The following is a 23867-nucleotide window of genomic DNA, read 5'->3' on the forward strand; positions in this document are numbered from 1 at the left end:
GAGTAAAGGGATGATTTCAATACAGTATGCTAAGTGCACTGACATAGAACACCTCCTGGGTTCGAGTTGGTCAGGGCAGATTTGCTAGAGCTGTACATACGGAAGTTCCTGGGGTTCTTGTTAAAAGGTAGGTTCTCATTTTTGGGTCTTTGGTGAGATCTGAGATACTTCATTTCTAACAGGCTTCCAAGTACTGCTGCCGTTGTCGCTGCTGCTGGTCCACACAACGCACTTTGGGAATATCCTAGACAATGTAGGACTTGAACACATTCCAGTTAGCTAGATAGAGAAATAAGTGAAGGTATTCTGCAGAGAGGGCACAGCATGAGGAAAGTCATAGGAGCATAAAAAAGTGTATTAAGTGGGTAAACTACTTATAATCTATGGCAAGTATTGGCAAACTGTGGCTCACTGGCTGAATCCAGCCGATGGTCTGTTTTGGTATTGTCTATGTGCTAAAAATAGTTTTTACATTTTTAAAGGATTATAAAACAAAAGCAAAAACAAAACAACCCAAAACAAAGAAGAACATATGATAGAGATACACAAAGCCTGAAATATTTACTGTCCGGTCCTTTATAGAACAAGCTTGAGGCCCCTGATCAATACTATTGGTAGTACTGGTGGAGTGTAGAATCTGCTCAGGGTTTAGTGGAAGACATGTTACAGACAGTCAACAGGGGGATGAGCACCAAGAGATGCAGAAGAGCTTCGCCTTTATCTTTGAAGTGACAGGGACTCAGGGCGGGGTTTAAGAAGGACCCAGGCTTAGGTTTTTTTTTTTTTTTTGAAAAATCTCTGGCAAAATATAGATACGGGGGGCAATGCTGGAGGCCAGGGTACCAACCGGGAGGCCTGAGCAAAGGTGGATGGAGAAGGAGAAGACAGATCTGAGAACTGTCTCAGGCAGTTTTTCATTCTCTTTTGACTACAAACTTGTCACAAAACAATATTTGTCTTTATTATGGATGAACTCAAATCTTTTTCATTCCATTAAAGAAAAATGCTCGTTAGTACCCACTAAGATGATTTCATATTGGATCTTAACAGTTTGAAAAACACTGATCTAAGGAGGTAAAAACAGTAAGATTTTGTCAATGATTTGATGTAAGGGAGTGGGAAACAAGGATCCTGCCATGCTCCCAACTGGAATCCATAATAGGGCAGGAAACCATTCGGAAGGTTGAGATGATTCATTCATTTCTGAACATGTTGAGTTTGAGAGCATTGTAGGATAACCAGGCTTTTCAGAAGATAAGAGAGATCGATTTCTCATTCAGTATTACTACTTCACTGTTTTACCCGCTATTGAAATAATAGCAGTTAACTGCTATTTTTCAACATAAAGATATGTGTTTTAGGATTTAATAAGCTCTTCCATCCCAGGCTAGGGATTCAACCATTGTTTGCAGTGTTGTCAGTGTTCTGATGAGAGGAAGCGGCATACATTTAAAATAATTGGATTACATAGAAAAATTTGTAAATTGGGGAGTAACTTGTACGTACTACTTTGAGATGTTTAATTTAGTGCTTGCATATTCGATAAGATCAATATTCTGATATATTGAAATATTATTCAAGATAGAATTATCAGATCGCATTAATTAGTTTGTGTTTGGTAGTGTATATGTGCAGTTTGCTTTAGTTCGGTATACAAATGTGCTCTTAGAGGGTTATCTGTTTTTGATTCTTTTACTTATTCCATGTTAATATAGAACCAGTGGCATTTATTCATACCCTTCTTCATGACAGTATTGTGATCCTTTAAATAGCTGCTATTGGAACTATAAAAGAATATTTCTTAAATTTTAACCTTATTAGTATAAATAACATAGATACATGCCTTAATTAAAAAGTTGTTTTTTTTTTAACTAGGAAATAATAATTTTTAAATGTTTTATATAGATCGAATACCTACTTAAGAAACTGACAGAAGCTATGGGAGGAGGTTGGCAGCAAGAACAATTTGAACATTATAAAGTCAACTTCGATGACAGTAAAGATGGCCTTTCTGTGTGGGAGCTGATTGAGCTGATTGGAAATGGACAGTTTAGCAAAGGCATGGATCGGCAGACGGTGTCTATGGCAATTAATGAAGTCTTTAATGAGCTTATATTAGATGTGTTGAAACAGGTAAGTGTCTTGTATGTTCACGTTTAGAATTTGACATGTTTGAAATAAAACAAATTTTCATCACAAAGATGAGTATAAGTCACTTATACTTTTATACTGGTTTAGAATAGGAATAAAGTTTCTTATTTTCCTAGTCTTAAGGTTAGGCTTTTGTTTTAAAGAATTATTAGTGCATTTCTGACGTATAGTTAAGCATTGGGAAGTTAAATTTTTAACAAACTGTTTAAATCAGCTGTCCCCAACCTTTTTGACATCATGGACCGGCACCCCTATGAGAATCTAATGCCTGATGATCTGAGGTGGAGCTGAGGTGGTGATGCTAGTGCTGGGGAGCGGCTGCAAATACAGATGAAGCTTTGCTCACTTGCCTGCTGCTCATCTCCTTTGCGGCCTGGTTCCTAATAGGCTACAGACAGGTCCTAGTCCATGGCCCAGGGGTTGGGGACCCCTGGTTTAAATGATCACATTTTCAAACTATTTTAATAGTGCTTTCATGTCATGTGTATATCCACACTTATTGATATGAAAGATCCCCATAGCCTATTGTTCAGAGAAAAAAAAGGTTGTCGAATAGCAAGTATCTTATCTCTTTCATGTAATGTGACATGTGCATGCATAGAACTATCTGGAAGGGTGCTCACCAAAATGTTAAAGTGATTGCCTCTGGACTGTGGAATGTCTATAATTTTATTATCTTCTTTATGCCTTTCTTATTATTGGACTTTCTATGTATATGATTATATGTTATTTTTATAAAATCAGAAAAATACCCTTAATTTTGGAAATTTTGCTAAATAAATTTCTTTATATAGCAAACTTACATTTATCTTATTAGATTATTTGATGTTTCTCAGCACCTGCATAGAATCTTATATACATTTGGGAAGCTTAATGCTTATTAAGTGGAATTTATATATTTTTAGTGGATCTTTGAAATTTCTTATGTTATTATATTGAATTATAATTAATTTTAGATTTCCTTACTTTGGTCCATTTTTTGCTCAGTAAGTGATATTGTTGTTCTTTGTTCTTTTTTATTGATGGTGCCCATCAATAAACATTAATTGAGACTTAATTTGTATAGGTTTTGGTGCTATGAAGAGGTATGTGACATGGTCTCTGTCCAAAGAGGGCTTCGAGGCCCACCAGGATGGCCGGGTATAGGACTCCTGATGAATTTCAGTATGAAATAGCTTTTGCTTTTCCAAGAATTAGGAAACTGAACAAGTAATATGATTAAAACTTAGTATAATAATCAGATGATACTTACAGCTGAGCTAATATATCTTTAATGCCACGGATAGTCTGCTATAAGCCATCAGCATCTGTACATTTAATATTTAAGTGTCAGCTATTCTCAAACAGTGCTGAAAGGCTTTGGCCTATAACAATGTGTAATTTTGCTGAAGTAAAAATTTGAATTATTTTTGAGGCTGATGTGTGGGAAGGAAGTACAGGACTAGTAAGTATGAACATGGAAGCTATAGTTAGATGCTAATATCCTAACTATGGTTCAGTTGTTTTTCTGCTCATCGGGAGCAGAATTCATCCTCCAGAACAGTGTGAAGTCAGGCAGAAAGGTAGGTTGGTACCAGAAAGTAATTGGTCGAGAAGATATACTGGGCCAAGTAGATACCTTTAACATCTTCTTTCATTAAAGTTTTAATTTACTGGGAATCACTGTTGAGGGTGTGTTGGTGTGTGTGTGTGTGTGTGTGTGTGTGTGTGTGAGATTTAAACAGCATAGACTGAGTAGTATAGTAGACTCCTATATACCAATCACCCAGTCCCAATAACGACCAACACATGGTGAATCCCACCCTACTTACTTTTGCCTCTCCCATATTCTCAGACATTTCATTTTATCTATAAATATTTCAATCGGTATCCCTAAAAGGTAAGGAATTTTAAAAAAACCATAATGCTGTTAACATCAGGGATTCTAAAATCTACTATTTATAGTAGCTTTGCAGTGAAGGCAGGGATTGTTGCTGAGTGTCTAAAATTCTGCGTGGACTTTTGTCTACATGTGCTTGCATGAATTTGACTGGGTGTAGTGTCCCTGGCCTTCATAGATCCTCAAGTTCATCACCCACAAAGGGCAAGAACCATCGATATGTATGCAGGACCAGAAAGCAGATAATGGAGCAGGCAAGGATATCAAGGAAAAGAGGTATCAGTTCTTATAAATAAGAGGACAGGTATTTCAATCACATTTAATCTTTCATAGGGTTACATGATGAAAAAAGGCCACAGACGGAAAAACTGGACCGAGCGCTGGTTTGTACTAAAACCCAACATAATTTCTTATTATGTGAGTGAGGATCTGAAAGATAAGAAAGGAGACATTATCTTGGATGAAAATTGCTATGTAGAGGTAAGTTTTCTTTCCAGTGCTGCCCCCTGCTGCTCAAGTAATTTATCTTCCTTCTTCAAGACTGGAGATCCTAAATCTTAAAATTCACATTTCAAGAATAATATAGTCATAATGTCGCCATAGTTTCTGAACTAAAAATCAAAGATAACTGACAAAATCTTTTTTTGTAATTTGAATTTATTTCCTGTCTTATACTTACAAATTACCAGGAAATCTGGGCCATTTTGAGTGGAATAAATAAAACTGAAGAAGATGTGAGCATTACTTTTGAATGTTTTCAGTGACTTTCAGGATACCTTATTCATAACTGTTAATTCTTTAAAGAAGTGAAGGCCTCAGGAGCATAACTTTCTGAGTTTTTAATTTATATCTGAACTACTATCACGTCTGTATTTATTGAAGAACATTTAAAATGCCTAAGATCTCACTCATAAACGATAATGTATTTTGATAGATGCCTTAGGGTATGCATCACCTACTAAGGGGTCTTCTTAGGACCAACTAAACATGGAGACTCACAAGATTATGGTAGGCCATACCAGTCTCCTTATAAGGATATAGGACAGGAACCACGGCTTGCTAGCAGCAACCTCCCAGGTATTAGGAGAGGATAGCTATATCAAGCGGGTGTGGGAATCACCCAGGCTTACCCAGGCTTACCCAGGCTTACCCAGGCTTACCATAGGAGTCGGCTGTTATAACAAGACCATGATATACCCTCTAAGGGATCCTAGAGTCACTGTGCTCAGGAAAGCCCAAAGCATGGCATCCCATCAGGTGTTGGTATTTCTCCCAGTCCAGATGTAGTATACTAATCAGGGGGCATGGTTCCCATAAATAATGTTGCCTAAGGGACAGCATTAGTAAATCAGTAATAGACATTTGTAGATATTTTTCACTGACATTGAATTTCAGCCAGATTTGTATAAATAAGTAAGATTTATAGTGGATTTTAATTTAAATACTTAAAAATAAAATTTTGGAGAACTAATTTTTCTTTCTGTTTTAGTCTTTGCCTGACAAGGATGGAAAGAAATGTCTTTTTCTTATAAAATGTTTTGATAAAACCTTTGAAATCAGTGCTTCAGATAAGAAGAAGAAACAGGAGTGGATTCAGGGTAAGGTAATTTTTATTATTTGTCATGACATAACTTGACAGAACTAACTTTCTATTTTTGAATCTCATTGAAGATATTATAGACAATGTTTCCTCATTGTCTATAGTTCTGCATGTAACATAGTAGCTTAAAGAAAAACAAATTAAGAGGATAGTTCTCAGATTTTTCATCATTTTCGTTTATGTAATGAACTTGTGGGAAAATTATAAACTGGACATTTTGAATTTTATTTACTGTTACTAGTTAAAGAGTATGGAATTTCCCCTTTTAAAGTGACAATTTGAGTTTTGTGTAATACATAAACAAAAGAGGAATAATGCAGTAACTTTTGAATAATTTCAACATCTGTTATTTCCACAAGAAATTACTAGTTTCAAATAATTATCTTAAGAACACAAGCTTGATTTAATAACTTTTAAACTCAAGTATTATTTCAAAATTAGTAAAGAATGAGATTTGGTATATGAGATTTTTTTTTTTACATCACAAAAGGGGATTCTGAATATATATATATATATATATATATATATATATATATATATATATATAGTCTGTCTGCCTGCGAACTGGTCCAAAGAAAAGCACTAGCAGGAGTTTGCAGTATAGAAAGAAAAATAGTTTAATACTGAATTGGCCAACATGGAGATGGGAAGCTAATACTGTGTGGCATATAGGTTACAGGTTACATAGGTCAAAATCACAAGACACTGTGGATTACGGGTTCAGGTCATGCTGGGAGCTGATTGGTTGGAGGTGAGATAAGGGTAATAAATCATTTCTTCAGGTCTTGAGGGCAGTTCTCAGGCCTTTTCCAGTGTCCCTGTGTCTGGTCTCATTGGAAAGTAGCCAGGGGTCATTCCACCTTAGGGCTCAGGAGCCGAAACATAACTTAGGGCCAGATGTTCTCTTCAGCCTGCCAGAGGTCCACACCTTGTGACCATTAGCCGGGTCTGGGCTATGTCTTCTGCTGCCTCGGGGGTTGTTGATTATCTGGGGGAAAAGCTAGGTCTCTGAGGGCTAGAGAGAGGGGAGGGGGAGGGGGGGCGGGATATGATTTTCAGAGCTAGGATTTAAAACTATATTTAATCAAAGTCATAGGGACCTTTGGTTTCAGGTAAAAATACTGAAAATTATGATCATGTGTGATGTGGTTTAAGAGTTTGAGGCAAGTGCAGCTAGGTTTGAATCTTTAAAATGTGCAAGATATGCTTGCACATTTTAAAGTGACACGTCAGTGTAGAAGTTTTTGTGGTAGATCACAAGCAACCTAAATGTCCATTAATTGGGAAATGACTGAATAAACTATGGTACAGCTGCATAATGGAGCAGCACTGTGCAACGCTTTACGTGTAGTGCTTCGTGTGCTGGTATGGACAGCTCTCCACGATCAATTAAGTGGAAAAACCAAGGAGTGTGCTATGCCACTATTGATGTCAAAAGAAAGTGGAGGATGCACATCCATATTTATATACATTTAAAATATCTCAGGAAAGATGTACAAGAAGCTGTTAGCATTAGTTGCTAGTGGAGAGCGGAACTCTGTACTTAGGGAAAGACGTAGAAGAGAGACTTCCTCCGCGTCCTTGCATGCTTTTGAATTTGAACAATGTGAAAGTATTAGCTATTCAAAAAAATCTGACTTTATACAATCGAAACAATTAGGAAAGCAGTCAGAGTTCATATGTAAATTAGGTATTTCAAGTGAAGGATATAGCAAGCATTCAACAAATGGTAGCTGCTAGTATCTCAGGAGGGGGTGTGTATAGGAGATGTTTTCATAAGGCATAGATGAGGTCAGATTAAACACAGCAGGTGGCAAATCAGATGTCAGAACTTCAAATCAGCCCGTACAATGCCTTAATCTTTTAAAAAAGTTTTTATTTTATTATTAGTTTCAAGTATACAGTACATTGGTTTGACATTTACATCGTTTATAAAAAAACGATCCCCCCCCCATTGCCCTTTCTCTCCTCTGCTTTTCCACCTAGCCAATACATTAATGGTAACTGCATTCCCTATGCCGTGCTCCTCGTCCTCGTGACCGTCTATCTACTACTAATTTGTACTTCTTTAACCCTTCACCCGTTTCTCCGAGCCCTCCCCCAACCCGCCTCCCCCCTGGCTGGCCCCAGATTGTCCTCTGTATTTGTGAGTCTGCTTTTGATTAGTTTGTCCTTTTTGTTCCTTAGATTCCACATGTAAGTGAAATCATATATTTGGCCTTTTGAGAAATATGGAGAACGTTGTTAACAATGCTGTTTTAAATTCTTAAAATAAGTGTGGTATTCCCGACTCAAGTATCCATTTATTCAAGCACAGACACAGTTGTGGAATTTGGAGCTGGAAGGGACTTTAGAGATCGCCTCTCATTTATTTTAGAGATGAGGAAACTGATGCTGCAAGAGGCTGTGTGATTTGCTCAAGGTCACAGCGCTACTCAGTGGCAAAATCGGAATCTACACGGGGGCTCTGGTTTTCTCCCCACTGTGCCATTTTCATGTTAAGCTCACAGAGAATAAAGGGTATTTCCTGTTTTTCTCCTACACCGTTTACAGCCATTCACTCTACTATCCATCTGTTGAAGCTGGGCAGCCCCCCACCACACAAAGAAGCCCGCCAGCGTCGGAAAGAACTCCGGAAGAAGCTGCTGGCCGAGCAGGAGGAGCTGGAGCGACAGATGAAGGAGCTCCAGGCTGCCAACGAAAACAAGCAGCAGGAGCTGGAGACTGTGAGGAAGGTGGGCGTGGACGCTGAGCTCTCCATTCACTGCGGGAGCCGCAGCTACCTTACTTATGAAGTTTGGTTTTACCAGGACCAGGTTACTCTACTTTAGGGAGATATTTTTGGTGAACTGGGTGCTCAGGAAGTGCGTCTGAGTGAGACACCCTGGTTTTCCCAGCCCTGAGAGTCTCAGAGCAGCAGGGACATTTCATTGACCAGAAAAGCATATTTATAAAATGAGCACAGTTTAATTTTGTCCAGAAAGATGAGAAATTTTATTCCCCTAAGGATGCCGAGGTCATTTTTGGTGACCTGGGTAGGGTCTGTTGCTTTTTTACTTTTTTCCCCTGTAGCTCCCATCTTCACTCATGCGCACACTGCAGAACCCTTAGTGTAGCATTGTGGGTTTTACTTACTGTTTGCAGTCAAAGATACAGTTTGGGTCCGCTTCTTCCATCTCAGGGCCCGGAGGTCACATACTGTAGGCCGCACAGGACAGTTAACCAACGCTCACTGGGAAACCTTGTCCTCTGGTCATGTTAATGGTTCTGTGGGTGGGGGGTGGGGGGGGGATCCCTAGTGTGTGAGCATGGTCTTTGTTTGGGACACCTTGGGGCTGAGCCTGTCTGCCTTGAATCAGTGGGCTCCTGTTAACCACTGATGTCCTCCTCGGCAACTTTGCCTTGAGATATGGGGGTTGCTCATATTAGGCCCCACATTCCTGGAGGGGTTCTCCCTTTGCAACCCATGGAAATGCCACGCTCCATGCTGACTACTTCTGAATAGACTCCAATTTTTTTTTTTAATACTTCTGTAATCTTAAGAACCATGTGGGCATACGGTCTTAAAAACAGTTGTTCCTATTCGGCACACCTGCTTTTTAAAAGCAGCTCCTCAGGCCTTGCTGCTCTTCCCGCGAATCCTGCGTCTTGCCTTTTTCTGCTGTAACACATTTTGTTTAAAAACTCCCTTCACAGGCTAGGATGAGCACCCACAATATGTGACTGATGTTTTTGCCATTCGCTATGCATAAAGTGGAAGTGGGTGTTACAGGAGTGGGGTGGGGATCTGGGCTTGGTATCCTTCTTTTATAATTAAAAAAAAATTATGAAATGGTCAAGCATACAGAGGACAGTATAAAATACCTGTATACAAATAGTTATAAAGTGAAAATTCCTGAAATTACTACTCACGTTAAGAGAGAAGCTCCTGGGCCACACAGTACGATTCGTGGTTTATGTATCATTTTGAGTTTTTACACATGCTCGAATCCCTGCAGCCCCGACAGACGCCATACAGAACAATGGCAGTGCCTCGAAGCATCTCCTCTCCCTGCTCCTTGCATTCAGACTCCACCCTCACACCAGCCCCTGGAAACCACTGATCTGTATTCTGTACCTGTATTTTTGCCTTTTCCAAATTGTTGTATAAATGGGATCATACAGTATGTCAGTTTTCAAGACAGGATTCTTAAACTTAGCATCGTGCATTTGAGATTCCTCTATCCATGGTCCTTTCAAACTCTTAAACTCGGCTTCCCGGGAGCATGTCGGTGCCCTGCTCTGTGTTCTGTGAATGTATGCCTGGCCTGTGTTAAGCAACTGCTATGGGCTTTGATGAATAAGTATGGGACAGTTATTACAGATCCCTTAATAATTTTTAATTTTCATATCAGGAAATAAAATTCTCCAATTTTTCGTAGAAGTATTTTTAGAAAAATGCTGTTTAGATGAATATTTTAATGACCTGGAATTAGGTTACATGTTTGAGAGTTTTGTAAGACTCTTTAGCCCTTAAATAATTCAGAAGGAATAAGAAATCATGGTATTTTTTTAATTAATAGATTTCTTCAAAGAGTTTACCCAAGGAATTTTTTTTTTTTTTGAAAAAAAAGACTTTTTTTTTTTTTTTTTTTTTTTAGAGCAGTTTTAGGTTCACAATAAAATTAGGAGGAAAGTACAGAGATTTCCTATATGCCATCATCCCAGCTGGCGTCAGCTCCACCTCCTCGGGTCAGGTATTGGTTCAGAGGCTGGGCCGGCTGGGCCTGCCCCTGTTTCCTGCCATCCTTCCTTGCTGCTCTGATCCCCAGGGCCTTCTGCTGGGCCCAGGTTCCCACAGTCTGATTGGGGAAGTGTCTTCTCGTAGAACCGCTACTGCCATCTGGGCAGAGGCCGCTCAGATCCCACAGCCGAACCCCATTATATCTTGTGGAACCTTTCTAGATTTATTTAATGTATATGTAACAAAATATGAATATACACTCTTATTTTCCCATTCTTTAAACTTAAAAAGTACATGCTCAACTTCATGGTTCTGCAATTTGTTTATTTCACGTGTGTGTGTGTGTGTGTGTGTGTGTGTGTGTGTGTGTGTATTTGAGATCATTGTATGTCAGCATAAAGAGAGCTTCTTCATTCTTATTTAAGGCTATATAATGTTCTATTAAATGGCTCTATCATTACTTATTTAACCAGCCCTTGATTGATGAACATTTGGGTTGTTTAATAGGTAGTGCGACAGGAAATTTTGTACCTCTGTTCATACATATTCTAAAGTATCTATAGACTAAATTCTCAGAACTAGGTTTGCTGGATCAGAGTATGTCCACATCTATAATTATGAAAGCCAGGCTGATGAAACAGCCAGCATCTCAAATCTTGCTATTCACTGTACCAGAGTGAACTAAGTACACCAGCCAGAAATGTCACACTTCTGTTTACTGTGTTCTGACCAGAACTAGTCACATGTTTCTGATGAGAAGTCAGCTGTCCATCTTATTAGAGTTTCCTGTGAGTGATGAAACAATTTTCTCCTGTTGCCTTCAAGATTTTCTTTTTTGTTGTCTTTCCACAGTTTACGATGATGTGTGTGGGTGAGGATGGCTTTGTGTTTATCCTAGAGTTGTTTAACTTCTTGGGTGTGTAGATTAAAGTTATACCCCAAATTGGAAACATTTTTAGCCATTATTTTTTCTACTCCATTCTCTCTTTCCTCTCCTTTCGGTACTCTCATTATGTAAATGCTGGTGCACTTAATAGTGTGGCATGTTTCTGAGGTTCTGTTCATTTCGCTTCATTCCCCTTTCTCTCTGTTCCTCTGCTTGCAAAATTTCTGTTGCTCTATCTTTGATAGATTCTCCTCGCAGTCCAAATATATGGGTGAGAACCTCTAATGAATTTTTCATTTCAGTTATTGTACTTTTCAGCTCCAGAATTTCCATTTGTTTCTTTTTATAATTTCTATCTTTTTATTCCTGTTCTCGATTTGGTGGGATATTTGTCATACCTTCTCTTACTTCCTTAAGGATGGTTTCCTTTGGTTCTTTGAACATGTAACCTCTTTGAAGTCTTCGCTTTATAAATCCACCATCTGGGCCCCTTCAAAGACAGTTTCGATTGCCTGCTTTTCCCTGTGTATGAGTCACACTTTCCTCTTTCTTTGCATGTCTCATAATTCTTTCTGGAAAACTGGACATTTTAAGCAGTATAACGCTTCACTCTGGGTACAGCTTCCTCCCCTTCCCCAAGGGCTTGTTCTTGTTTGCTCACTTATTTGTTTAGTGATGTGTGCCTGGCTGGACTGTTTGGGCCGGGTTTGTTTTCCTCCCAGTGTAAAGCCTCCGACTGTCCTCAGAGGAACAGCCCTCGGTGTGCACACAGTACCCTGGCATGCCCGGATGCGAGCCAGGGCTCTCTCTGAGAATGTCCCTCTGTTCATCTGCCTCTGTTGATGTCCTAGCCAGAGTTATTAGAGCTCACTAAAGGCCAGTGATTGCTCTATTGTCTTCAACAATGCCCTGAGGCCTAAATTGCCCCATGGTCAGGTATTATTTAAATTCAGGCCCACAGGTAGTCTCCGAGGCTTGTTCCTGCTCCCCGAGGGCTCTTTGTCAGCTCACCCTGGTTTTCTCTGTCAGACCTCTAGCTGGCCTGTTTTAGTTTGTTGGTTTCATGGAACCATGGGCTTCCTGTAATTCCTGACCACCAAAACCTCCATTGTTTAGGCTTGAACTCTTCACATTGTGTTTTAAATAAAGTCACTTCTTTTCTCCCTGGGCAAAGCTCTGTGCCAATGCTGTAGAGCTGGAGGCAGAGACAGTAGTCTGCTGCTCTTGGGGTGACACCCCTGTTTTATGAACCTGTCACTAGGCAGAGGCCAAAGCCACTGGTCTCAGCTTGCTGCTCTCAGTGTGGAACCTCTGCCCTACAAGTGAGTTGGAAAAAGGGTGATTGTACCCAGTATTCTCAGCCAATCATACCTGAAGTAGAACTTCTACCCTATGAGTTGGGGCTGACAGAGGAAACCACTTTAGGGTTTCTGAAACATGGATCTGGGGAGGAAAGGAAGTACGGTGGCCTGTCCTTCCTGGGCTGATATCACAGCCTGAACTGTGAGGTGAGGAGAGAGGGGGCCTTGTATTCTTGGTTCCATTGCTGTGGGGTAGAGCTTTCTTTTCACTGACGTCATGGGGAAGGTAAGGGACTGCCCTGTGGGTCAGATGCCTTCGACTCACTGTTACTGTTGAGATTTTGTCGATTTTCTCCATCTGCTCTATGCCCTTAGGATAATTAAAGGGACTTTAATTTTTTTTTTAAATTGTTTCACTTGGGAAAGGTTTCAGTGTCACTGGGGAAAAGGTCCATGGAGTTCCTCATGCCACCCTCTGGAAAGTTTTAAGGAACGATATGTAAGATGACAGGACTATACAGGAAGCACTCAAAAAAATAGACCTCCAGCCTCATGAATTCATTTGCAAGTGAATCGAACTCAATGACTCAATTGCAAAATGTTGTTCAGATTTATTAGTAGTTATTCATTTTACCTAATTTGTTTTGTACGTTCACTGGAAAAATTATTGGAATGGAATCCAGCAGACCTAAAAGTTTTTATTCTGTCTTTATTGAATGTTAAGGATGTCTGGATTCTCGCCTGTGTTTGAGTGTGACCATTTCTCTCTCCAAATTCACTTGCACTCTAACATTTCCTGCTTTTCTGTGCGTGGGATTTTGATTGGGTAGAAACTGGAAGAAGCAGCATCTCGGGCAGCAGAAGAAGAGAAGAAACGCCTTCAGACTCAAGTGGAACTGCAGGCCAGGTTCAGCACAGAGCTGGAGCGAGAGAAACTTGTGAGTCCCACACGACTGGGGGATGCTGCTGCTGTGCTCACAGAGCCTGGCCGGTAGTGGAGGCCTGAAGGTGCGGAGGCCGGAGTGAGGCCGCCTCGTCAGCTTGGCCCTCCTGCTGATTGGCAGTAGACTGTTGGGGGAAGTCACGTGTTCATTCATCCATCAATGTTTATTGAGCACCTTCTGTGTGTCAGGCGCCATGCCAGGGATGTAAAGACAAAAGACATAAACTTTGCTTTCAAGACCCCGAAGTAGAAATTGATCGACTTGGGTGACAAGTAGTGGTTAGGGTAACCATGTGTCCTGGTTTGCCTGGGACAGACCCTGCCATTCTGGTGTAATTATTAATAATATCCTTTTCCTTCTCAGGAAGTCCTGGCTTGGAAAAGAAATAGCTGTGGAAAAAATAAGCATAGATTCCATGATATTTCTACTCTGTAATGAGCAAAGTGGGGAGTCCTAAAATCATGAGAACGTATGAATTCTGGTCTGCTGCTCTTGGCAGCTCTGATTCATCTTAGAGGTTCCCGTCCCCAAGACACCCAGGGTTCATTAGTTAGCCGGTTATTGGAGCACAGGGTTTCTCACATTGAGTTATAAGGTGTGTGGAAGTGCCAAGCCCAGTGCCTTTTAAATAGATGTAACTTTTTATGGCTTAGAGTTCAAAGGGGCGTGTTTGTTCTGGCAGAAGAAGGCAGACGTGATGTAAAAGAGTGCGACACGCCAGCCGGATTTGGGTTTTTGTTTCCTCTCTGCTTCTCTTTACTGAGCGTTAGTTTTCTTTAAGTTTGAGGGACTATCGTATGATCTCTCCCGAGTGTTATGAGGATGAAGTGAGCTAATGCAATTGGAAAATGAATAGCTATTATAAAATAAATTGTAAACTGCAGACACATATGCTAATATGTGTGCTATTACATTTACGGTGTTCTTTTCTTCTAATTTTTAAGGCAGAGATTTCAACTCTTTAATCCAGAAAGGAGAAACTGTAAACTTGTTAGGACACTAACTGCTTGCCTTCCACAAGGACTGGAGGCGCCTTGGGGAGAAGTAAGTGCAGGAGAGTAAATGCAGCAGGAGTCGCTGCAGATCAGACTTTTCCTTCCCCTTTGGCTGTTCTGACTGGGAAAAGTTTCATTCCTTTTAGAAAAGACTCTGTTGGTAAAGAGCGTGTGGCTTTAAGAGGGAAAAGAATTTAAAGAGAAATTATACGAGGAAACTTTTTTTTTTCCCACTTGGCTTGAATCTTAAAATGCAGAGTAGAAGGGATAGAGAATATATCAAGGCAAGACAAACAGCACTGACTTGTAGTTTGTCCCTGGACTTCTTGGGTGTGGTCATGGTGTGGGTATTGGGTGTGGTGCTCTCATTTCCTCCATCATCTATTCAAGGACTGAAGGACAAGGCCCTGTCACCCTGATGGGCTGAAGCTGTGGGCTGTCTGCAGCCTCTCAGGATGGTGGTGGAGTGGGATGCTTTCCCTTAGGGAAAAGTCAGCCTGTGTTTAAACATGACCCCTTTTCTATCATCAGATTAGACAGCAGATGGAAGAACAGGTTGCCCAAAAGTCCTCTGAACTGGAACAGTATTTGCAGCGAGTGCGGGAGCTGGAAGACATGTACCTAAAGCTGCAGGAGGCTCTTGAGGATGAGAGACAGGCCCGGCAAGATGAAGAGACTGTGAGGAAGCTCCAGGCCAGGTACCAGATCAGTTTGTACACTGTGCCTTTATGTACTTTGTTTGGCTAATACACTTCCTAGGAATGACTAACACTGGCGGAGAGGGAGGAGTGTGCCCTGGAGAGACCCTGGAGGGGCTCAGCTGGCTGCGTTGTTTATTCTCAGTCTGGGACCCTGGAAGAGCCTTGCTTCTCAGGCTAAAGACTAGGCTTATATCTATTTTAGAGCAGTCTTCTGGGTATGTTTGATTGGTGCCCTTAGTCATATTCTAGAATATCCACGGGCCCAGGATCAGCTCTGGTGAGAGAGAACCTGGCTTCTTTGATGTGTTCTAGATCAGAGAGGGCCCTAGGTATGGAGACAGTAGCCTGCTTCCTGTTAGAGTTGCAACCACTTTTGAGGGATAAAGAGGGTATAAACAGTTTCCATTTGATTATTCAAGAATTGGTGACATTCCTTAAATATTACTTGAAACCTTCGTTTTAGATGTTCTTAAGACCTAGATTTTTTTCCTTAGAGTTTTAAAGTCAGTTTACTATTAATGATAGTCACGTTCTTAGATGAGAACTATCAATTTTTGACCTTTGTAGCAGCAGGGAGGACAAAGTAGAACGAAGACCCCGAAGGGAAATTCGAGCTGTCCTCTTCCAGTTTCTAACTCGCTTCCCCATTTACTTTCTTTAAGATGTCTTGTCAGGGGTGCAACACTAAAAATGTTTACCCCAGTGGCAGGAGCTGCTCAGTGCAGGTATACCGTAAGCGTCCTGCTGTGACCCCGGTTTGGGAGCAGTTGCGAGATGAGCTGGGATAGATTATTCATGGCCGCCACCTCACAGGTGGAGCAGCAGCAGATGTTTGTTTAATCCGTGGGTAGGAAGAGAGAAAAAAGGAGGTCTTTGTTATGTACTTTACCACGATGGCTTAAAAAATAAATAGGTTTTAAAAAATTTGATTCTGTTAAGGAAACATCATCTTCTAAGGAGAAAATGAAATGCTTAGCGTATCGCCTGGCTTTTCCACGTCCCACACGTACGTATTTGCTGTACTGTGGCGTTAACCAGGTCCTCGGAACTGTCTTCCCTTGCCATTGGCAGTGATGCTAGCGCAAGATTCACTCGCGTGGGAAGGTTTGAGTCCCATGCGATTCTTAAGAGAGGCATTTTAAGGGACATGAGATGGTTTTTGAGCGTTTTTATAATTTGTGATGTGTTAGGAATTTATAGATTGCCCTTGTGCAGAGAATTCACAGGTTAGCTATGGTATCACACATTAATTCTCCACAGTGTTGAGAGAGGTTGATTATGACACAGCAGAGATTATTAGATCACAAAGGGAACCAGATCACTCTAGAAAGTTATTAAAGTATTAGTTATTTTGTTTTTATAGAGTGAATGATGTTTTGAATAATAGAGGATTTTGGATAATAAAACTTGTCATTTTTAACCAGTGGTAAATGTCAGAAAAAATACATGTGTATGTCTGGTTTCACATTTAATGATTCAAAATATCTGTGACTAGGACCCAGGCATGATGATTTGAAAAGCTCTGGCTTATTATTTCGTACACTCTCATTTAAGTACATAGCAAAATGGCGTCAAACTTTAAGTGCAAACCTTCGAGTACAGATGTAATGTTGATCTACTACACATGTTGATCTGCCCCAATAAGCTGAAATTACTATGCAGAGTCAACTTCTTCTTGGTGTGCAAGGGCCACTTTATAAATATGATTATTTTAATATTCTAAATTATTTTTCTTTCAATATTGTTTTTGGAACTCGAAATGGACCAACTAGCTCCTTCTAGTGGTCGTTTTTAAGTGAGGCGGGCCCCTCTCTTCCCAAAGTCCCAGAAGGCTGGGCCTGGTTCAGAAGGGTATTTTGTCAGATTCGCAGAGGAGGCTTTCTCCTTACTCCCACTTCTCAGAAAAGGCCTTTCTGGGTAGAAGATCAAAGAAAGTCTTCATGGAGTTGGGCTAGAAACATTTAAGCCTGGCACTAATGAAATGAAGCACAATCTTAGCCCAAGGGTCTATGTCAAGGGCTTTTTAGTTCATCCTCTTGTCCTTACAGCAATAGCGTCATTCTTGGAATATTTGGCATCTTGTTTCTGCAAGGGATGGTCCTTTCTCGCCAAAGTCTTAAGTTTCCCCAGAGATACTCTTTATAGTGAATTGTTTAATTGTTTAAAACAAGATCTTTGACTCAGACCATCTGGGTCTTATCATTTCTTTTTTTTTTTTTTGTTAAAATTGAAGTGTTTTTTTTTTTTTTTTTTTTTTTAATCTATAATCCTGAAAGTTATCTAGCCTCTTCTGAATGGGAACTCAGAAAAAAAACTTTTCATTTACCATTTGGACAACTCAGTTATTGGAAAGTTCTTGATGCTGAGCCATAATCTATCCCATTATAACTTCCACTCACTAAATTTTGAATCTGTAAGGCCTAGGAGCATCCCTTAGTCATGTCTGTGTTCCCAGCAACGGGTGCAGTGCCTAGCACGCATTAAGTGCCCAAGGGATATTTTTTGAGTGCATAAATGGATCCAAGTTCTACTCGTTGAGGCCACGTGGAACAACAGCCTCTCTTTCATGTGATAATACTTTTTATGTTTTTGAAGACAGTTAGGAACTAAGCTCCGGAGGGCGGTGTGGGTTTCATTCCCAGCTCTGTTCATTTCTAGCTGTGGGATTTTAGAAAAGTTATTTCACTATTTTGAGTCTTCAGTTCCTTATCTATAATAAGGACAACTGCCAATCTTTCAGGGTTGTTGTGAAGGTTAAATGAGATAATGCATGCAAAGCGCTTAGTGCCAGCTCTGGCATTTGGCAGTCACTCAGAGTGTGTTGGCTTCTGTTCCTTTATCTCATTTTCAGATGAGGAAGGTAGATAATATGTAGAATGTCGAAATAAGCACTCATAAAAGACATTGACAGGCTGGAAATATGGTTTAATACCAAGCAGATAGTTTAAAATTTCAACAGAACAAGCACAGGATTCAGGAGACTTGGCTGAATAGCAATTCATTTGAAAAGAGTTGAGGTTTTACCTCTTTGTGATACAATTGCCAAAAGCCTCATGTACTCTAAGGCAGCCATAATGAGTGTGAAGGATCCAGAGCAATCGTCCCTTTGTGGTAGGCGCTGATCTAAGTACCTTACATGCATTATCACATTTAATTCATCAGCAAGCCTTTGAGGGTGGGTGTAGTTCCTATCCTTTTTTTGTAAATGAGGAAACTGAGGCATAGAGAAGTTAAAGTCTTTGGTCAGGGCTTGTTTGCAATCCACAGAAACTGACATAGGATTAACTAAAGTAATAAAATAATTTCTTGAATGATTCCTGAGGAGTTCACCAATTCCACAGAAAAGGAGGTGGCCAGGCCTGGAACACAGTCATGAACCGAGGGAGGCTGAGCCACCCAAACTGCAGTCCAAACCAGGTAGGGGAAGAATCTAGGGAGGATGCCACTGATGCCAACGTTGGCGCTGTGTGTCGATAGTCATTCCTGCCATCGCTTGACAGTGGAGATTGCTGTCACCAGCGAAATGAATTTGCCACAGTCTGTGCTCTTTTGTGTTAGTTACTTCAGAGTCAAAGTTCCAGGAGGGGCACCTGCTTAGCTAAGCCCAATTTTGGCTTTTACCGTGCCCTGGCTGCCAAGGGGCAGGAGGGCAGGTGTCCAGCCTGTGGCTTCTGTAGTGGGAGATGGGCCTTACCTTCCATCAAGATGCCTATTGTGACAGATTCCCTAGACACATGAAGGGGGTTCAGATGCTGGGAAGATTGGTCCTTTGTGGAACTAGGGATAGTTGGGGGGAGAGCTCATTTTAGTCGAGGCAGAACTTTCTAAGGATTGAAGCTGCCCATAAATAAACTGGCCTGATTTGTGAAGCGGCGAGTGACCCATCACACAGAGTATTTGAGCAGAGTTGGACAGCTGCCTCGCAGGATGTCGTACAGGGGATTCATACAATGGGGCAGGAGGAGTTAGGGGGTGGTCAGATAAGGGGTATATAGCCTGTTACTTCCTTTGTTGTTGGTTTTAGAACAGCAGATGCACTAGGGTAATGGCAGCTGGCCTCCTGTCTGGCTTGTAACCATGATACTGATGGTCAAGCCACTAGTGATAGGTCCTTGATCGAGCTGGGATCTAACCACATTGTCCACGCTTTGGGTACAGGTTTGGGTTGTATGTTAGTTTATTTATTTAAATACCTACAAAGCTGACTATTCTCAGATAGGTAGCCTGTTATTGAGAGGTAACATTTTAGAGTCCCACAGACCTGGGTCAAAATCCATGGCTACTTGTGCAACATAATTTTAAGCCCTTTGATTTTCGATGGCTTCATCTGTAATGTAGGGATAATAGCACCTTGCAGAATTGTTGGGTGGTTAGCAATAACAGAGGTGAAGTGCCTGACATATAGTAATTGTCGAGTAAATAGTATTCATTATTATTCTACCTTTTGTTAGCTCCTTCCCTCACCTTCATTAGTTTGTTAGCTTTTTCCTTGGTAATAGGTTTTTACTAGATGAAAAATGCTTGAATGTTGTAACAGTCAGGCAAATTTCAAAATCTGGCCCTGCCACCTGCCTGGCGAATGACCTGGTATGGGTCATTTAACCTTCATGCTTCACTTTCGTCATCTCTAAAATGTGAGTAATAATAGTACTTAAGGTCATTGTGAGGGTTAATTGAGAAAGTACACTTAGCTCTTGGCCTAGTTCATGGCACGTGAAGCTCTTCTTAAATGTTATTATTTTCCAAATAATAAGGGTGAAACAGTTGGAGTGGGACACATGGGTCACCTTGCCACATTTGTGAACATGGGCCTCTCTGTCACCTAGTCTCTTCCTCGTAAAACAAGAGAGGTGGATGAGATGACCTCAGATAGTCTTTCCTGCTCTGTCAGGAGCTGGGTCCGGCGTGGTGACCCAGGCTCGTTTGATCCTGAGCGGTCCACATTGCAGGTTGTTGGAGGAAGAGTCCTCCAAGAGGGCTGAACTGGAGAAGTGGCACTTGGAGCAGCAGCAGACCATTCAGATGACTGAAGCGGAGAAGCAGGAGCTGGAGAATGAGCGTGTCATGAAGGAACAGGCCCTGCAGGAAGCCATGCAGCAGCTGGAGCAGCTGGAGTTAGAGCGGAAACAGGCGCTGGAACAGTACGAGGTAAGCTCACCCCTGCCCAGGTGTGCAGCATATTTAAAACACAATATTTGCGTAGCTACGAGAAGCCGTAGTAAGAATTTTGCTTAGCTGTAAGGACGGAGGAAGAGGCACATCAGTCAGTCCAGTCAGGAGACAGAAAGCACACAGTCGTTCGAATACAGAAAGTTCAGTGAAAACAAGCATCAGCTCTAACTGGGGATCGCCTATGAGTGGCGAAGCAAACGCCGAGGACACAGGAGTGGCACATGCAGGAAGCAGCCGCTGCTCCCAGGACTGAGGCAGAGCACCCGCGGAAGGAACACATCCGCAGAGGGGCCCCTGGCTCCTCGCCCCTTCAGCCCAGCGCAGTTATTCAGACCCCCTCGGGGAGAGTGTGGCCTTCGCCCTCTGGATGACAGAGAAGCTCACCGAGGTGCTGTGCCGTGCTGGCCGCGCCCACTGGGAGGCTGCCCACGGGGAGGGGCCGCTCAGAGTCACAGGGCAGACACCACGGGTGTCCCACGTGCCACGGGAGCCGCTGGGAGGAGCACAGTGGTCCTTGGAAGCAAAGCCCCTTCCTCCTCCAGTGTCGCTTCTGCACCCTCAACTGCCATAGCTGAATGTTGGCAGCTGGTGAGGGAGGATTATCCTGGTGTCACAAGCAGGACAATGAAGGGTGGATTTGGAGCCAACAGGCAGAAAGCCTCTGCCTTAACCATCACACAGAGTTTTGTATTCATCTGTAATTAGTGTGTATTGGGTCTTCCGTGTGATGTCAGGCAGGTTACTGCTCTGAATCCCAGTTGCCACATTTGTAAAATGGGAGTGATAATAGTTCCTGCTTCTTAGAGTGCTGAGGGTTTACTGAGATAATCCACAACCACACAGTAAGTATCCAATCACAGTTTGGCTCTTAAACTACCAGCGTGTTTGCGTAATCCCGAATCTCCTTTTGTTCTAGGGAGTTAAAAAGAAGCTGGAGATGGCAACTAATAAGACCAAGAGCTGGAAGGACAAAGTGGCCCAGCACGAAGGACTTATTCGGCTGATAGAACCAGGTAACATACTCTTCGAAGTAATCATATTTTTATTCAGTTTATTTTTCTGTTTTATTTGTGTATTTGAATTGTGCAAAGAAACTTCCTCGGTCCAAGTATACAAAAACCAAGGTGTCTAGGGTAAATTTCTCTCAACTAACTTGCCTTCTAATAGATAACAAGGTCCTTTATGTACGTCTTCTAGTTGTTTTGGCCGGTCTGACATTTGTGGATGTTTCTCAGAGAAGTAACGACGTCTGAAGTTTACTATTTTGTTATAGCAAAATATTTATGTTAGTCGAAGAACATAACACTTCCTGTATTTAAAGCATGTTTGTCTTTTAGGGTCAAAAAACCCTCACCTGATCACTAACTGGGGGCCCGCGGCTTTCACCCAGGCGGAACTTGAAGAGAGAGAGAAGAACTGGAAAGAGAAAAAGACCACAGAGTGACCTCAGGGCAGCAGTGGCGTCAGCCATGCAGATCCCGCGTGTAGCTGGAAAGCTTTATGCTAAAGACTAAAGGAACTGGCTTTGCTGCTTCTAACTTTTCTTCCTTCAACACCTCCTCTTGGGTCAGTATACCAAGGAAGCCTTATTTATCTTCCTGCAAACAAGGGCTCACCAGAAAAGGAAAAAAAGTCAACATTGTCAGGCTCTTAATAGACTCTTTTTTGGAAAACTTCGGCTTCTGAAAATTCTTTTTTAGCTCTCAGATTCTTGCCGGAACAAGGCAGCATACACAGTGCGGCCGACGCCATGGTCCACAGTGTTTGGAGGGGAGCAGGCGTTGGTGCTCAGGGTCCCTGGAAAAGCAGAACCTCTGTGAAGTGGGGTCAGACGTTTCCTTTGGCAGCGTGTTTCCTTCTCCAAGTACCCGTTTCTAAACTAGTCTGGCCAGTCTACTTGCCATCACATGCCAGTGCATGTGGAATGCCTTTGACCATTGCTGCTCTGATAGAGAACTCACTAGCCGCACGTGGGCTTTGCCTTGACTAAGCGGTTATAGCCCACGTATGCGGTTGTGCAAAAGGTTCCTTTTATGCAGTGTTACTGATTTACATCCTGGTTTCAGTGGCGCTATCTAGAAGGCAAAAATTCTTTGAAACAATAAAGCATTTTAAACAATGCTTTGGCTAAGATAGTTATAGCAAGTCCTTACTTAATATCATCGATAGGTTCTGCAACTTTAAGTGAAATCATGTATAGCAAATCCAGTTTTACCCTAAGCTAATTCATATAAACGAGGGTGAAGTTCCTACGGCATCTTCTCGACGTTATAACAGAATGATGTTGAAGGAAACATGTTATTTGAGGACCTACTGTACTTACGATTCAGAGCACAGAGATGAACTAAGTAAATCCTGTTTGGAATGATATTTTGATACTAACTGAAATCCTCCTAAGATTTAAGATGGTGTAAGCTGTCAAAGTGCTGACAGACCCCTTGGTTTTACTTTTGTAGTTACTGTACAGAAAATTTCAAGAGTGCGTGAATGTCATAACCAGGCTTTTTACTTAATAGAGATATGATCATTTATAGGAATTATATATGAAAAAAGTTTCAAAATGTATTTTTATGATGTGCCTCATTTAGATGGAACAAAATATTTATAATTTTCAAACATTCTTACCTAAATATTGTACAATGTAATATGCTGAACTTTCTTAATTTTTTGCTCATTTTATAAGATATATTAAAAGTGTTTTGTATGATTTTTTTCTTGTTTGTTTGTTTGTTTTTGTAAAATGGACTCAGTAAGAAAATAAAAAATATCAGGACAATGTACATTCAAAACTGTCTGATCTAATAAAATGGTAGGGTAAAGTTGTGTGTCTTGTGCATATTTTCATATAATGATACAGACTTGCTTTAGGGATGCTCCCTGACAACCCTGGGTTCAGAGTTTGCACTCCAAACCAATGCTATCATGAAGCCAGCTGTGGCCTCATGTTTGGTGTTTGAGTCACCGGTGTGGGGGACCATAGTGTCAGCCCATAGACGGGAACTTACAGAAATGATCTCTCTCACTGCCGTTACCTCCAAACCCTCTTAACGCTGCTTTCCCCAAATTCTTTTTGTGCCTTTCGGTTTTTCTTTCAGTTTTACCAGAGTAAACGGTGTGGTTATTTGTTTTGTTTTATGTGGTCGCCAAGATGAACATGCCCGTGGTGGGCAAAGACCACTCGACCCAGCTCGACTGTGTCTTGGAAGCTAATCAGTCTTTCCTTCTGGAGGGCAGGATGCACGGCAGTGGTTTTAAGTGTTTTTTACTGCACTGAGTCTCAACCAGGGACGGTTTTGCCCCCCTGGGGGCCATGTGGTAATCAATGGCTGGAGACATTTTTGGTTGTCACGACTGGGAGTGTTACTGGCATCTAGTAGGATGCTGCCAGACAACCTACTATTTACAGGACAGCCCATGGTTCTAGTTGGGCCTAAGAGATGTGTAGTGCCCAGTATGGGGAAACCTGCTCTGTATAAAGGCAAGTTCTATTCTCCCGAATACGACAGGCTTTCGGA

General features: G+C 41.4%; 1 protein-coding gene across 1 annotated transcript in view; it reads left to right on the top strand.

Moving 5' to 3' along the window:
* The window catches only part of SWAP70 (switching B cell complex subunit SWAP70), a 63324-nt gene extending 40153 nt beyond the window's left edge, over positions 1–23171 (top strand). Inside the window, exons 4-12 of the mRNA XM_016147357.2 lie at positions 1906–2133; positions 4364–4510; positions 5520–5628; positions 8184–8365; positions 13371–13478; positions 15011–15177; positions 20130–20328; positions 21269–21365; positions 21690–23171. Coding sequence (XP_016002843.1) covers positions 1906–2133; positions 4364–4510; positions 5520–5628; positions 8184–8365; positions 13371–13478; positions 15011–15177; positions 20130–20328; positions 21269–21365; positions 21690–21796 — 1344 coding nt within the window. The 3' untranslated portion in view covers positions 21797–23171. The remainder of the gene's footprint in view (positions 1–1905; positions 2134–4363; positions 4511–5519; positions 5629–8183; positions 8366–13370; positions 13479–15010; positions 15178–20129; positions 20329–21268; positions 21366–21689) is intronic.
* Positions 23172–23867: the final 696 nt, after the last annotated feature.

Source organism: Rousettus aegyptiacus, unplaced genomic scaffold (assembly GCF_014176215.1).
Source record: "Rousettus aegyptiacus isolate mRouAeg1 unplaced genomic scaffold, mRouAeg1.p scaffold_m13_p_5, whole genome shotgun sequence".
Lineage (NCBI taxonomy): Eukaryota > Metazoa > Chordata > Mammalia > Chiroptera > Pteropodidae > Rousettus > Rousettus aegyptiacus.